At 37.6% G+C, this 17985-nt stretch overlaps 1 protein-coding gene across 1 annotated transcript in view; it reads right to left on the bottom strand.

Moving 5' to 3' along the window:
• The window catches only part of LOC136857948 (cadherin-AgCad1), a 452227-nt gene that overhangs the window by 309552 nt on the left and 124690 nt on the right, over positions 1–17985 (bottom strand). The window contains exons 8-9 of the mRNA XM_067137073.2: positions 7525–7603; positions 2484–2764 (exon numbers count right to left, since the gene is read on the bottom strand). Of these exons, the coding sequence (XP_066993174.2) occupies positions 2484–2764; positions 7525–7603 (360 nt within the window). The remainder of the gene's footprint in view (positions 1–2483; positions 2765–7524; positions 7604–17985) is intronic.

A 17985-nucleotide genomic window follows, 5' to 3' on the forward strand; every position in this document is an offset into this window, starting at 1 on the left:
TTTCATGTGAAGTTGAAACGTCTTTTTCTATATATAAGAGAACATCCTAACATACAGAAGGCATTCGATGATTGCAGAAAATTCGGAAAACTATTTAATTATTAACTGTGCCTCCAAATGAAATTTAGAGGTTGAATAACATTTGCACTTTTAACTAGTCCTAACAGTGCAACGACACTTCAGAACGAAGTACCACAAAGATCCACCAACTGCTAACTCCATTCGGCAATGGTATGTGCAGTTTAAATCTTCAGGATGCCTCTGTAAGGGGGAAATCAACAGGTCGGCCTGCAGTGACTGAAGAAACAGTTGATCACGTGCGGGCAAGTTTCACGCATAGCCCACAGAAGTTGACGGAGAGAGCAAGCAGAGAGCTGAACATACCACAACCCACTGTTTGGAAAATCTTAAGGAAATGACTAAAGCAGAAGCCTTACCACTTACAATTGCTACAAGCCCTGACTTCCAGTGACAAAGTCAAACGCATTGAATTTTCGGCTCGGTTGTAACAGTGTATGGAAGAAGATTAGTTAAGTATGAAACTTGTCTTCAGTGATGAAGCAACATTTTTTGTTAATGGTGCTGTGAACAGACACAATCTGTAAATATGGGGGGGAGGTAGAGAATCCTCACGCTATTGTGCAGCACATTCAAAATTCACCGAAAGTGAATGTGTTTTGTGCAGTCTCACGGTTTGAAGTGTACGGCCCATTTTTCTTCTGTGAAAAATCTGTTACAGGACACGTGTATCTGGTCATGCTGGAAAATTGGCTCATTCCGCAACTGGAGGACAGCGCGGACTTCATCTTCCCACAGGATGGTGCTCCACCCCACTTCTATGGTGATGTTTGTCAATTCTTAAACAGGAGATTGCCAAACCAATGGATCGGTCGTGGTGGAGCTATTGATCAGCAATTCATGTCATGGCCTCCATGCTCTCCTGATCAAACCCCATGCAAATTCTTTGTGTGGGGTTATGTGAAAGACTCAGTCTTTACACCTCCTCTCCCAACAAACCTGCCAAAACTGCAAGCTCGCATCAACCGTGCTTTCGAATCCATTGATAGGGACATGCTGTGCCGAGTGTGGGATGAACTTGATTATACACTTGATGTCTGCAGAATCCCTAAAAGGGGCACATAACGAACATTTATAAATGTAAAAAAAAAAAAAAAAAAAAAAAAAAACTTTTAGAATTTTTCTATGTGTATGCAAAGCCTTGTGACAATATGTCAAATATAAAATTTAGAATCACTCATATCATTTGTAATAACCCTGTACATTTTAATTTGACTGTATTTTCTCCATAAATTAGCAACAATTCAACGTACTCTTCACAGGAATACATCATGAGGAAACGAATAAGTGCTGTGATGTGACCTGGTAGGTGTGGATTATTATTCGTGTGGGTTGGATGTGGTAGGTTGTGAATTTGAATCCCATGCTGGCCATCCTGAAAATGTTTTTTTTTTGTTTCCCATTTTCAACACCAGGTGAATGCCAGGCCGGTACCTTAATAAAAGACCAAGGCCTATTTCCTTTCCAATCTTTCCCCCATCCATCCTTAGCGGAAAGACACAAAATCAGAGCACACCCCTTAAAACCAACAGCAAAAAATTATTGATTATTATTGTATCCCCGCTAAAATGGAGCACCTCTGTCATTAAAAGAATTGTGCTATGCTGGATTTGAACCACTACGCTGCTGATACTCTCACATCTTCTGCTCCAGCCCTTAACCGATTCAGCCATAAAGTCAACATACATGATGTTTGCTAGAGGTTTAGTACTTAAGTACGACCGCTCCACCTTGAAAGTTAACATATATGTCAAAGTCTTCAATGAAGGTTTACAGTGTTCATTTAACTTCTTTACATTACAGAACATGTGGCATAACCTACCAGTAATATCGTATTACGGGTACCTGTGTTATTTCAATGCGCTATAAATCACGTTTGCAGAATGGTCCTTAGTATTTGGCGCAAAATTGTGCTTAGCAATTTTTTTCTTTGCTAGGTCCATGGATCAATTTACAGTGAAGACACACAGGGAGGGGAGAGCCTTATCGACCATAAGGAGAAATTTCAAGTTATTTGGTGTTCATAAAACTAAATTATAAGGATCTTCTGGTTACAAGCGTTATTTGGGTTGTCTGTCTCTGAAAAAATAAGGGGCCAGTGAACTACCCGGTATATGTACATCAAAAGGATGTTCACGATCCCTACGTCAAATGGAAGGTTGATACAAAAGCTGCACTTTGCCTGATAGTATGGCACTCCACATCTGTCAACGTTTGGTGCATGCCATACCCAGCATGGCACTCCATGCTGTCTGGTTAATATTACCGTACATATGTATTTTGGCATATTTAACTCATTATAGACACTGAATATTTTAAATTAATTTTCTATTACCGTTACCAAGTGTAAGTGACAAGCATCATCATTACCATGAAAAATAAACTAGTATCTATAATTTACTTACCAGGTCTTGGTCAGTCACACTGAATGGATTTTCAAAAGTGAGAGTCATAGATGTCTCCTCATCAATTTTTATTGCCTGGTTGTCTGGAGAAATTTCTGGAATATTATCATTTATATCGTTCACTAATATGGTAATATTTGCTTCCACACTGGAGTTAGGATCGTCTGTCTCATATGCTATTACTTTCATCTTGTATGTATCAACTTTAAGAACATCACGATTAATTTCTCCCACAGAGAAGACACCAGAGTTTTCATCAATTTGGAAGTACTTTTCATCATCTGAAACAAATATATTACAAAATCCATTGATTAATGTATGACAAAGAATCATAGGTTATTAAAAGAACTATGTAGAACCCATAGTATATTTCTCTATGACTTTTAATTGTCATCAAGAATTAATTGAGGCAAGTTAAAAACAGTTTTGGATTTTACAAAATTTATTGAGTTGGAAATTTTAATACTTGCTTCAACTGCCGTTTGACTCAGTGAGTTTATGAAATCTAATGCTAATTAGATTCTGCACACATTTACTTTCATTATCAGCTGTTGTACCTTTTGGTAATTGGTTTATTAATCTCTATGAATGAATTATATACCTAGGTAAAGTTCTATTCATAACTAGTATAGTGGTCACACCAGCATCCATAACCCTTACTTAAAACCATTAAATATCTATCTGACCATCATCTATGTTTTCCTCAGCTTCAATTACCCACTACAAGAATAATAATACTTTACTGACAGCATAAAACCTGTTATGTTCCTTGTTTTATAATTAACTTTATAACATGATTTTAAGAATATAAATTGGTACCATATAAATAATAACATCTGTAGAATTATTATTACAGTACAAATTACACATTTATTTTCGACTAGCAGAACATACCCACAATTGATGTCCTGTTAGCTGGCAATGCCATTGACCTCTGTTTCTATCGTTTGTTAACATGTAATTTTTTAATAACCAGCAACCTTTGTGCACTCTGGTGTCCTGCCAAGAACCAGCCAAATACCAGCCGAACAACACTTGGGCAGCGGGTGCTCTGGAATGCATGCTTTAATATATAAAAGCCAAATTTCCTGGAGAACAATCACAGTTATAAAGAAAACACATGCCTTATTTTGTAGAACACTAAATTTTAAGTACACAAGTCGGGCTTTATATGGTGATCGGACTTATCACTTGCTCATTATTTGGGTTTTTAGCAGATAAAACATTTGTATGTTTAGTAATTACATACAGGACAGGAGATCTAGCATGAACCAAACGCACAGAGAGGAGGATGTACTTACGTCCTCACCTGCCTGTGTGCCCCCAGATCGACTGTGTGCTAAAGAAGAGAATGAGAGGAGAAATGATATGTGCTCCTTCACGGTGACAGATGTAGTGCAATTATGGGCAAATAACTGTACTGTTTCTGCTAATGTGTTGCACAAGCCACTACTATGTCACAGGTGGTACTGCTTGTAACTATGAAAATAATAGCAGAACAACACACAATGAAAGTCCATAGAAATATTGGAAGACTCCAGTGACAGAATAACGTGTGTTTCTTATTGGCTTTGTCATGCTGAGTGGCTCAGATGATAGCAACTTGACAGGTTCAGTACCAGCTCAGTCCAATGCTATTTCAAGGTGCTTGTGTTTGTAGCTTTACCATAAAAGAATTATAATAGGATAAAATTCTGGCACCTCAGCATCTCCAAAAACTAAAAGTAGTTAGTGGTACATTAAACCCACATATGCATCATTATCATCTTTGTCCTATTGGCTGATGTTCTATGATCTACAATATTCCTATCCCCTGAAATTAAGAAACAATAAACAATTTTCATACTGGTATACATGGGATGGAAAGAAATGAGCACATCTGGCATTGAGGTTTTGTAGACCCATGAAATGAATCCTGTCACTGGTATCATAATTTATTAAAAGCATTCTTTCTTTCTGGATGATAAATGGAGCGAAAAGAACATCAGTTTTATGTGTTTTAAAATCAGGTTTCCCCGAACGCAATCAGAGAATGTACAGTAGTTCTGGTCTGCATATTTTGGGGTAAACCATTCAAAAATATCTGCTATTTTGGATGAAGTTTCTGATGCTGTGTAATCTGAACATTGTGATAAAGAGCCTTATCAATCACTAAAACAGATTCAGGAGGGGAGGTTAGGTGTTAATTTATGCTTTAGCCACATATCATAATAAAGTTTTATATCGGCATCTCCAGACTTCATGCCTGATTTAAATATCAGAAGAGTGTTTTGGATAAAACCCCCCTTCCCACCGGCATGAACAATGATAGATCACTGCACTTAGAAACTGGAGCTAGAAGACCCGTGTTCCAATTATATCACTCCACAAGTGTTCCTTAGTGTGCAATGCATGAACATACGTCACATCCACATAGATATATCAGCCACACATTTCTATAAAATGCTAAGGATCGTAAATACTTGTCAAATTCATCCAAGTCTGTTTAAGTTCTCTTCTTAAGTCTTCTTTTACTGAGAATACTAAATTACTTTTCCTCTTGGAAATATTTCCTTCTTTCCTTTGAAATTCTCTTAACCCTTCACAGGAGGCAGTAATTTATGGTTGTAGGCAGAGAAAAAAATGAAAAATAAAAAATGCATGCAAAATTTCCAAAATTTACAAATTTACAAATTAACCACATACATTATTTAAGAGTGGAAACCCAATTTAAAGTGGTCTAAAGACAAAATATTGTCTTATCATTTTTTTTCTGGAAGAATGTCACAAGGCACACTCCATGATATGATCTGACAATGGTTAACCATAAGTACACATTAGCCCTTTGTATGTTTACCCCTTAGTCCCATTCCTGGTCAGGGATGAGGTGAGATGAATTTATATGGTGCGTTCGTATGGCCAGATGCCCGTCGCAGTGTCAACCTCAGTTGACGAGCTAATGAAGATTAAATGAACGATGGTGAGTAGCTGGAAAGAAACGGCTGTGGCCTATGATTAGAAACTGTCTCAGCATTTGCCTGGAAGTGAAAATGGAAAATCACAGAAAATCATGCTCAGGATAGCCGATGGTGGAGATCAAACTCGCATCTCTCGAATGCAGAATTTGGATCAATAGCCATAGCACGGATATTCCACTCGCTACACATTAATCCACTAACATAAAATATATGTACAAAAAAGCTACTTTACCGAGCTCGATAGCTGCAGTTGCTTAAGTGCGGCCAGTATCCAGTATTCGGGAGATAGTAGGTTCGAACCCCACTGTCGGCAGCCCTGAAAATGGTTTTCTGTGGTTTCCCATTTTCACACCAGGCAAATGTTGGGGCTGTACCTTAATTAAGGCCACGGCCACTTCCTTCCCACTCCTAGCCCTTTCCTGTCCCATCGTCGCCGTAAGACCTATCTGTGTCGGTCCAACGTAAAACAACTAGCAAAAAAAAAAAAAAAGCTACTTTCAATGGTGTTTTTGATTTCATTTTGTGTTTTTGTTAGTCAAAAAGTAGAAAAATTAGCCAAAGAATAGTGACAGTAGTTGAACCCACACTCTGCACAAATGGAGTGTTGTAACTTCAAGCAGATGTCACTATTTGTGTATACACCTTCTGTGTAGTATTATCCATGGCATGTTGTTGTTCTCTTATTTCTCTTTCTTATTGTTTTAAGAAATAAATCCACCAAATACTTAATTTTCAAAAAATATAGCAAATGGCAATGAGGATGGGATAAAACGGGAATAATATGTGATCATTCCTAGGAACCGCTCCAATTCTTCGACGTTTGTGGAATGTGGCATCTCTGAGATTGCTCAAATCTTATCTACAGATTTTATGATCTTGTTCTGTTTTATGACATGGCCCAGGTATTCCATTTGTGTTTTTAAAAAAAGCATTATGCTCTGTTTACATGGAAAGCCTTTGTAAGTATGATCTGAGGTTTCTGGCACATTCTTCTCGGGTGGCACCGTGTACAATGTGGTTGTCAAAATGTGTTTTGAATTTTCAAAGACCTTGTAGAATTTGTGAAATTATTCTATTAAATTATTGAGGGGCAGTCTTAATGCCGAAACTCTATCTATCCATTCAGTACGTGCATTTGTGTGTAGCAATTGTTTGAATGATGCTACTTTGTTCATCACCTGGAAAATGTAAATAAGCCTTGAAAAGTTCAAATTTACACAATCATTTTGAGTTGCACAAACTGCTTAAGACGCCTTCAATCTGTTGAATCAGAAAGTTTGCAGTCTCCAACCTTTCGTTCACACCTCATTTGTAATCCACACAGAGCATAACACGTCCTTCAGGCTAAGGTATGATCACCAGGGGTGAATCCCAGTCACTTGTGACTACAGGAGTAATGGTCTAATGCATCTAGTTCCTTCTTGACACGTTCTTTGGATGCATACAGTACATCTCATTCTCTTGTAAAAACTAGCTTTGTGTTCTTCCGAAGGATCAAAGATATTTGAAAATTTTGTACACATGCAATCTGTTCTTGAAATACTGTCGGGAATTCATGCAGGTCATCCTCTACTCTGAGCACAGATTCATAGTCTGATTTAGAGCCTGTTGAAGAATTTTCTGACATATCTATGCCAGTCTCTTTTAATTCAAAGCCAAGTCCTCTAATCCAATCGCGGCCAACCAAAGAGTCATGGCCGGTAGAATTACATACAATTCTGTGACAATGGACTTACAGTATGTTTGTAACTTACAATGACATCCGCTTTATCTGTACATGGAACAATATTGTCGGAAAATGCATGAAAATTGATGCTGGCAGGCTTCAAATCAAAATGGAAATTCAGAGCAATAAATTGATCTTCTGGAAGAATTCAATCAATCAATCAATCAATCAGTCAATCAATCAATTAATCAATCAATCAATCACCACAGATTTGCATTTAGGACAGTTGCCCAGATGGCAGATTTTTTATGTGTATTTTACGAATGTGTTCTTACTTGGTAACTCACTATTCTTCAATTGTTTCCAATATATAAATGAGAAGCAATAGTATCTAATCAGAAGTACAGAAGGAACTTACCCCTATTCCCCACAACAAGCTTGTAAGAAATGTCGGCATTAATACCAACATCACCATCCTCTGCTGAAAATGTGTAGTCCTGAAAATATATAAAAATACCAAATGAATGAAGTAGTAAATTTTAAAAATCTTTTACTTTTGTTCATAGGTTCTTCAGGGGTCAGGGCAGTTAAGGGAGACCAAGAGAGGAAGCGATCTAATGAGGAGGCTGTGCTTGAGGCTTTGGTATGGGTGACTCAATTGTTGGGCATGTGGGGTAAGTGTGTGGAGGAAGGGGAACCAGGGCAGAGTGTTATCCAGGAATTAGGTAAAGGCAGAGATTGAGGAAAACAGAAGAAAAGGAGGAGGGTAAGGAGAAGGTGGAAATTGTCCAAGTTGGTACCAATAACGTAAGGTAAGCAGGAACGGGTACTAACATAGTTGGGGATGTGTGGGATCTGGTTATGGCAGATTGGATGAAGTTTAAGGAAGCAGAGATTGTTATCAGTGGGGTACTATGAGGGCGGATGAAATATAAACAGGAATTTGAATGTACCGCTGCTGTTAGTAATAATTCTGAGGCGGGGCATTGCCAGGATGTCGGTTGACGTGTCTGGAGAAAGGGTTTACATGCGTGAATGACGGTGGAGAGCTGGGCTGCTTCAGTACGCCATGAGTGAAGTAGAGGTGCACACATCTGTTGCACAATGCATCATTTGTAAGCTACGGCTGGGCTGAGTGGATCATATGGTTAAGGCGCTGGCCTTCTAACCCCAACTTGGCAGGTTTGATCCTGGCTTAGTCCTGTGGTATTTGAAGGTGCTCAAATACGACAGCCTCGTGTCGGTAGATTTACTGGCACGTAAAAGAACTCCTGCGGGACTAAATTCCGGCACCTCAGCGTCTCCGAAGACTGAAAAAGTAGTTAGTGGGACGTAAAGCAAATAACATTATTATTATTGTAAGCTACGAAAAACATGAAATTCTGTTTGCAAGACTTCTCTAAAGACAATAGACAACTTGATGTTTTTGGGGTGTACAGACCTGGCAAGGCTGACACTGATGCTGATGCTGATGCAGAATTATTTGGTAAGGTAATCAGCTATGTAGGAATCAACACAGAAAGGAACATTACTGTAGCAGGTGACCTAACTTACCAAGTAAAAAATAAACTTGTGTCCTCATCCTGAGGTAGTGCAGCTCTTTTCAGGCACACCCCAAATGGAGGTAATTACCTGGTGTGTTTAATAACAAACCTGGCATGATAAAATGAATGGAGTATACAATCAGGCTGATTAGTAAAGCTAAACCATTTGCTATAGCTGCACCCCATCGCATGGCAATACCATTATGAGACAAAGTTAAAGCGGAGTTGGATAAGATGATTAAGGAGGGAATAATAGAGCCAGTAGAGGAACCTACACCTTGGTATGCCCCTATGGTTGTGGTGCCACACAAAGATGGTATTGTTCTGATATGTGTGGACTTCATGCAGCTAAACAAATATATCCAATTGGAAAGGTGGCAGCTACCCTCAGTTGATAAGTCTCTTGATATATTAGAGGGTGGACATTTTTGTACAAATCTGGGCATGTCTAACGGCTTCTTGCAGAACCCTTTGGACTCCAATAGCTATAAACTCACAACATTTACAGTCTCATTTGGCAGATTTTGTTTTAAGAGGGTCCCTATAGGGATTACATCTGATTCAGAAGTTTTTCAAAAAAAAAAATATTAATCAGATATTACAGGGCCTGCAAAAAGTTGTTAATCTTATGGATGATATACTTGTGGAGGGTGAGGATGCAATTCAACTCTGTGAATGAGTCATGAAGGTATTAAGTAGACTGAATGAATACAGGATTACCTCAACCCAAATAAATGTTAATTTGGTGTCCAGAAGGTAAAATTCCTAGGCCACATACTAGAGGATGGTAATATTCTACCTGATCCTGAGAAAATCTCGGCAATACAAAACCTCAGTTACAGCAGTTTCTTGGAATGGTGAACTATATAATGAAATTCATCATGAATCTTGCTGAATTGACTGCCCCTTTGCAGATATTGCTGAACAAGAATCAGCAATGAGTCTGGACACATGTGCAATAGGAGACATGGAATCAAAGGTATTCTTACATCGTCTCTGATTCTAAGGTCAGAAAAAGTTTACCGACCAGAGTTATATCAGATTCTTCTTCATATGGGCTTGGAGCCATATTGGAGCAGTTTGATGAAGACCGTTTGTTGCCTGTATGTTATGTGACAAGTTCCCTGACTAATACAGAGCAAAGATAAGCCCAAATTGAAAAAGAGGCTTTGGTCTTAATGTGGGCATGTGAGAGATTTCAGGCTTATTTACAGCGTGCATTTTTAAAATTAAACACAGATCATAAGCCACTGGAAGAATTATTGAGAACTAAACCATTAAGTGGCGTTCCTGCATGGATACAGAAACTCAGAATGCATCTGTTGAATTTTGACTATGTTGTTAAATATATACCAGTCAAATTATTTGCTGTTCCCGATTGTCTGTCCCGCTATTCCTTAGACGTGGCACACATTTCAGAAGACAGAGACATTATGAAAAATTATTCTTAGATAGCATTGTCCAAGCATTGCCATGTTCCAATTCTAAACTCCAAGAAATAAAACAAGCACAGAAAGATGATGCTGAATGCAAAGAAATTATCAGAAATATTCTACATGATAAATGGGAAAAATTCACCAGTGTTCTGGATTCATAGATCAAAGCTAAACATTGTGAAAGGCTTGCTAATGAGAGGCACATGGATGTTTGTACCATGAGAGCTTTGAGAGCAAATGTTGGAAAAGTTACATTGTAGACACCAGGGACTGGTTAAATGCTGAAGACAGGCTAAGGAATCGATGTGCTGGCTGGGACGCTCAAAGTACATTGAGCGAATCAGCAAGTCTCAGCAGACTTATTGAAACACAATGGCAAATGGTACCTGGTTATTCAAGATTACTACTCGTGTTTCTTGAAGCTGGTGTTCATAGACTGTTTGACGTCCCAAGCAGTTATAGCACGATTGAAAAATGTAGTGGCGCATCATGGTATGCCTCTAGTTCTCCGTTCAGATGGAGGCACCCAATCCGTGTCTGAGGAGTTCAAAAGATTTGCTGTACAATACAGATTTACATGTGAAGCATTGAGCCCCAGATACTCTCCTGCAAACAGAGGTGCTGAGAAAGCAATCAATAATGTAGTGACGTCAACCTGGGACTTCTTAAATATAGGAACACTCCATTAGAAGCGGGTCTTTCAAATGCCGAGCTGTTATATGATAGAAAGCTGTGATCCATTTTACCATCGGCAATGACTATCTAACAGGTATCTCAGCAGAAGTTTAACTAATTTCGAAAGAATGACTTTAAAATAAAACTGTGGAACAAATAATATTTTAATCAAAGGAATGGTGTGTGAACATGTCCACCTTTCCAAGACAGAGACAAGTTCTGGATTTGGGACATCCGGCGATATGGAACTGTCACTAGAAAATCAGTGTTTCCCCATTCATATGGGGTCCATACTCAAGAACGAAATTTTGTTAGATGGAACAGAAAATTCCTAGACCAGGTGAAGCATGATCAAAAATCATCATTAGGTCACAGGGCAGCTTTTGATACATTCAAGAAAGATGAGCTTCTGCCCTCAACTCTTGAAGATCAACAGGGAACCAGAACCTGGAGATAAGGAGGTATCTAACCCAAGAAAAGGACACGTGCTAGAGTTCAAAGACCGCCAGACAGGTTTCAAGACCATGTACTTAATTTAACATAATTATATGTGCATATATATATATATATATATATATATATTGATTTATCATTCAGTCATTCATTTATCTATATATACACTACCGGTCAAAAGTTTTTGATCACCTATGCACAAAACTAGATACTTTATTTCAATGTACAAACACATCGTAAATATGAAATAGACCAACAAAATATATATTTTCTCTCTCTATAATTAAGTAGAATATAATATGGTTTATATTTTAGCCTCTTCAAAGTATCCACCCTTTGCCCTCCGAACAGCTGCAAACGCTTGGCATTCTGGAAATAAGATTTTGTAGTGTTTGTGTAGATATTGCAGTCCAACAGCTCTGTAAATTATTCCATAGCTCTTCAACATTAGTTAACCTCAGTTTTCGGACCTCCCTGTCAAGTTCATCCCATAACAGTTCAATGGGATTTAAGTCTGGTGACTGACTTAGCCAAATCATATTTTTCAGTTCCCCACATTTCTCTTTTCTATTGACATAACCTCTACACAATTTAGAAGAATGTTTGGGGTCATTGTCCTGCTGCAGAACAAACCCACGACCAATAAGCCTCTTGCCAGATGGAACTGCATTATTGATCAGTATCCTGTGATATCCTTCCTTCTTTAATGTTCCATTAATTTGCACTAGATCACCAACTTTATCACCCGCAAAACATCCCCACACCATAACCGACCCTCCACCATGCTTCACCGTAGGTGTCACACACTACTGACTCTTCATACATTCTCCACGAAGTCGACGAACAAACATTCAACGATGGCTCCCAAATACTTCAAACTTCGATTCGTCCTTGGACCATTGCTGCACACTCCACTTTTTATGTTGCTGTGCCCCTTGCATTCTTTTCACCTTATTTTGTGTCTGTAATAAAGGTTTTATGGCCGCTATGCACCCCTTTAAACCTCATTCACGAAGACGGCATTGGAATGTTGAGATAGAGATTGGAGCAGCTCGCATATTATTGACTTCCTCACGAATTTCAGGTGCCGTACGAGTCCTCTGACATTTACTCTGTACACATATGAACTGATCTTCTCTGTGTGATGTTACATGGGGTCTTGCTAATCGCGAAACACTTGCATTGGCACCAGTTTGCTTGAACCGCTGCAATGTATACACCACTGTAGATTGGGCTATGCCAACTTTTGTTGCTATTGTCCTACTAGAATACCCTTCGTGATGCAGAGCTACAATTACAGCATGTTTTTCAGTTCCAATCTCCTGCTTCCATCTCATTTGGAGGTAATATGGTATGCACCTGATCAGATACACAAACACACTGCTAGCTGCAAACAGTGTACTGAAAACTAATGTGAACTGTTTGCTACACAGACAGCTGAAGGAATGAGGCCTATTCGAGTGGAGACGTCTTGGGTAAAGACATGTCAGTGTTGTTGTGGTTACTCATCAGCGAACCTCCATGCGGAGAACCGGTCAAATACACAACAGAGTCGTTCCATCTTTACATATTTATGCTTGTTTTATTATCAGAATAGGGCTATGATAGATTATTTAAAACTACATCTCAGTTTTAACCACAAATGCATAGTTGTGATAGGTGATCGAAAACTTTTGACTGGTAGTGTATATAAAAGAACATGTCCTGACTGACTGACTGACTGACTGACTGATTCATCATTGCCGAGCCAAAGCTACTGGACATAATGAAATGAAATTTTGAGAACACATTTATATTACAATGTCGGTGCTCGATAAGGGAGGATTTTTGGATATTCCGTCACTAAGGGGGTGAAAAGTGGGGGTGAATTTTTAAAATGATTGTATCTGTATCTCAAAACTTTAAAAGTTTACACATGTAAAAATTGGTATTTAGAATCTCCTTTAAAAATAAAGAAATGCATATTTTTTTGTTTTCAGAAAATCCTACTAGGAGGGGTGAAAAAGGGAGAAAAATGGGCTGAATGCCTTTAATGAGGACATTTATATCTCAGAAACTGAAGATATTACAGACCTGGAAATTGGTATTTGGAATCTCCTTTAAAAATAAAGAAACATGTATTTTTTTGTTTTCAGAAAATCCCATTAATGAGGGTTAAACAGGAGTGACAAATGGGGTGAATTTTTTGAAAGATTATATCTACAGTATCTCAGAAATGTAAAATGTTACAGATGTAAAAACTGGTATTTGGAATCTCCTGTAAGAGTAAAGAAACATAGGTGATTTGTTTTCGGAAACTCCACTTGAGGGAAACTAAAAAGGGGGTTAAATTTTAAAATGAGCATGTCTTCAGTATATCTCAAAAACTTAACACGTTGCAGAAGTGAAAAATGGTATTTTTATCTCTATTAAAATAAAGAAACATGTATTTTTTGTTTTTGAAAAAACACTTGGGTGGGGGTTAAAATGACTGAAAATGGGGTTGAATTCTTTTAATTAGGATACTGATATCTCAAAAACTGAAGATGTTACAGACACGAAATTTGGTATTTGGAATCTCCTTTAAAAATAAAGAATTTTTTTTTTTTTCAGAAATCCACTTAAGGGGGCTGGGAGGTAGAATTGAAAAATGATTTGAATTATTTGTATGAAGATACTATTATCTCAAAAACGAAAGATGTTGCAGACATAAAAATTGGTATTGGGAATCTGCTTTAAAGGTAAAGAAATACGTATTCCTTTTATTTAGAAAAATCCCATGAAAGAGAAGGGGGTGAAGGATTTGAAAAATTAATTGAATTAACTGTATGAGGATACTTACATCTAATAAAAACTAAAGTTGTTACAGACGTGAAAATTGGTATTTGGATCTCCTTTAAAAACAAAGAAAAATGCATTTTTAGGGGACAGTCATCTTGGGGGCAGGGGTGAAAAGGAGTTGAATTCCTTTTATGAAGACACACATATCTCAAAAACTGAAGGTGTTACAGTCATGATAATTGGTATTTAGAAGATCCTTTATGGTAATAAAGAAACAAGTATTTTTTCCAGAAAATTCACTTTAATTGGGGGCGGGGGAAGTGTGAAAGGAAGTGAAAAAAGTGAATTCTTTTTATGGGGTGACTTATATCTCAAAACTGAAGGTAACAGATGTGAACAATCATATCTGGAATCTCCTTTAAGCAAAAAGAACCATGCCTTCTTTCTTTGGGGGGGGGGAATCAACTTAATGGCGGTGGGGTAGAAAAGGAGTTGAGACCAATTTATTTTACTGTTCATAATGTACTTGATTTTGATCATAAACCAATAATTTTTAATCTTTCCTGAGTTTGATTTCAAGAGCCATCTTTTCCTTTGAAGAACTTAATGTCAGATTACTGTAGATTCTCCTGGTACATAAATAAAAATTTAAACACATTTGAAAGAAACGATAGGAATGATATTGACCGTGCAATTGTCCACCTCTATAATAAGGTCAATAATGTATGGAAATATATCATTCATATCGCCAAAAATCCTGCGCACGTGCCTACATGTGATAATGGTGCTGGTCACATTGTCAGCAATGACAATGGCAGCAGATGTAATTTACCGCCAAGTAGCGGTTTTGCATCTTGCTGCAGCATTCAGAACATCAATAATAATAATAATAATAATAATAATAATAATAATAATAATAATAATATTCTGGACCATCGTCAAAATGTGCGGACTGTGCTGGAAATGGATCCTGACCAGGTAATGACTACGAATGCAGTCCGACCGCGGCTTCAGTACCAGCATGGCACCCAAGACGACACAACGCCGGATCTCCTCAAGGATTTGTCCATATTAGAAATGCTTATAGGAAAAGGTGGCAAAGAATTAGGGACCCAACTGACCGGGCGGAATACCTGGAGCTAGCCCGGGAAGTACAAAATCAATTGCTGGAAAGAAAGATTGAAGAATGGGAGGAACTTTGCTGTCAGATCGCGAATTTTGGCAGATTATATATCAAATGTTAAGCATTCAATTATAAATTTCAGTATAATACCATAGCAAAGCATCTTGCTAGTTCATTAATAGGAAAGAGAGATGATGTGTTATGTTGTATTATGACCTCTTTGTAGCGAGACATCGATCTTGGCAAATATCTTAGTATTGAATAGGTGTTTATAAATAAAAGAATTTTATAATTTTCAATCAATCAATCAATCAATCAATCAATACTGATCTGCAATTAGGGCAGTCACACAGGTGGATGATAGCCTATCTGTTGTTTTCATAGCCTTTTCTTAAATGATCTCAAAGAAATTGGAAATTTATTGAACATCTTGCTTGGTAAGTTATTCCAATCCCTAACTCCCTTTCCTATAAATGAATATTTGCCCTAGTTTTTTCCTCGTGAATTCCAACTTTATCTTCATATTGTGATCTTTCCTACTTTTAAATATGCCACTCAAACTTATTCGTCTACTATTGTCATTCCATGCCATCTCTCCGCTGACAGCTCGGAACATACCACTGAACATTGTTTTCTCTTGACTTTCCCACTGTAATATGTCAATTTTGGATCTTAGTGTTTACAATTTAATTACAAATCAGGTACCTGATTTATGCCTTGAGGTAGTACTATGAATGATGATGCCCTCAAAGAAGGGTGAAACATGTCTCATATGGAAATAATAATAAATTCCTGAATGTTTAAAATTTCTAATGTACTGAATAGGTGACATATTAAACTTTTTAGCATCCTACATATAGTATATTCAGTATGGATCAATAATGATATTTATCACTTGCAACACACCACTTAGTCGAGCAGCTCATCTTCTTTCTCCCAATTCTTCCCAGCCCAAACTTAGCAACATTTTTGTAACGCTACTCTTTGGTCGGAAATCACCCAGAACAAATCGAGCTGCTTTTCTTTGGATTTTTTCCACTTCTTGAATCAGGCATTCCTGTTGAGGGTCCCATAAACTGGAACCATACTCTAGTTGGGGTCTTACCAGAGATTTATATGCTCTCCCCTTTACATCCTTACTACAACCCCTAAAAACCCTCATAACCATGTGCAGAGATCTGTACCCATTATTTGTAATCCCATTTATGTGATTACCCAATGAAGATCTTTCCTTATATTAACACCTAGATACTTACAATGATCACCAAAAGGAATTTTCACCCCATAAATGCAGTAATTAAAACTGAGATGACTTTTCCTATTTATGAAACTCACAACCTGACTTTTAACCCTGTTTATCAACATATAGTCCATCTCACAACATTACCGAGGTCACGTTGCAGTTGCTCACAATCTTGTAACTTATTCATTATTCTATACAGAATAACATCATCTGCAAAACGCCTTACCTCTGATTCCACTTCTTTACTCATATCATTTATATATATAAGAAAACATAAAGGTCCAATAATACTGCCTAGAGGATTTCCCCTCTGCCTACTCTAATTCTCTGAGATCTGTTTTCTAGAAATATAGCAACCCATTCAATCACTCTTTTGTCTAGTCCAATTGTACTCATTTTTGCCAGTAGTCTTCCATGGTCCACCCTATCAACTGCTTTAGACAGGTCAATTGCAATACAGTCCATTTGACCTCCAGAATCCAAGATATCTGCTATATCTTGCTGGAATCCTACAAGTTGAGCTTCAGTGGAATAACCTTTCCTAAAACTGAACTGCCTTCTATCAAACTAGTTATTAATTTTGCAAACATGTTTAATATAATCAGAAAGAATGCCTTCCCAAAGCTTACATACAACGCATGTCAAACTGGCCTGTAATTTTCAGCTTTATGTCTATCACCCTTTCTTTAGACACAGGGGTTACTATAGCAACTCTCCATTCATTTGGTATAGCTCCTTCAACTAAACAATAATCAAATAAGTACTTCAGATATGGTACTATACTCCAACCCATTGTCTTTAGTATATCCCCAGAAATCTTACCAATTCCAGTCGCTTTTCTAGTTTTCAACTTTTGTAACTTATTGTAAAAATATCATTGTTATCATATGTAAATGTTAATACTTCTTTAGCATTAGTCTCCTCCTCTATCTGGACATTATCTTTGTAACCAACAATCTTTACATACTGCTGACTGAACACTTCTGCCTTTTGAAGATCCTCACATACACACTCCCCTTGTTCTTTAATGATTCCTGGAATGTCCTTCTTGGAACCTGTTTCTGCCTTAAAATACCTATGCATACCGTTCCATTTTTCACTAAAAATTGTATGACTGCCTATTATGCTTGCCATCATGTTATCCTTTGCTACCTTCTTTGCTAGACTCAATTTCCTAGTAAATTCCTTCAATTTCTCCTTACTTCCACAGCCATTTCTAACCCTATTTATTTCCAATCTGCACCTCCTTCTTAGTCTCTTATTTCTCTATTATAATAAGGTGAGTCTTTACCATTCCTTACCACCTTTAAAGGTACAAACCTGTTTTCACATTCCTCAACAATTGCTTTAAACCCATCCCAGAGTCTGTTTACATTTTTATTTACCGTTTTCCACCGATCATAGTTACTTTTTCGAAACTGCCTCATGCCTGCTTTATCAGCTATATTGTACTGTCTAATAGTCCTACTTGTAAGACCTTCGTTTCTATCACATTTATTTTTAACTACGACAAAAACAGCTGCATGATCACTAATACCATCTATTACTTCAGTTTCTCTACAGAGCTCATCTGGTTTTACCAGCACCACATCCAGGATATTTTTCCCTCTAGTTGGTTCCATCACTTTCTGAATCAGCTGTCCTT

This window comes from Anabrus simplex, chromosome 1, assembly GCF_040414725.1.
Source record: "Anabrus simplex isolate iqAnaSimp1 chromosome 1, ASM4041472v1, whole genome shotgun sequence".
NCBI classification, from domain to species: Eukaryota; Metazoa; Arthropoda; class Insecta; order Orthoptera; family Tettigoniidae; genus Anabrus; species Anabrus simplex.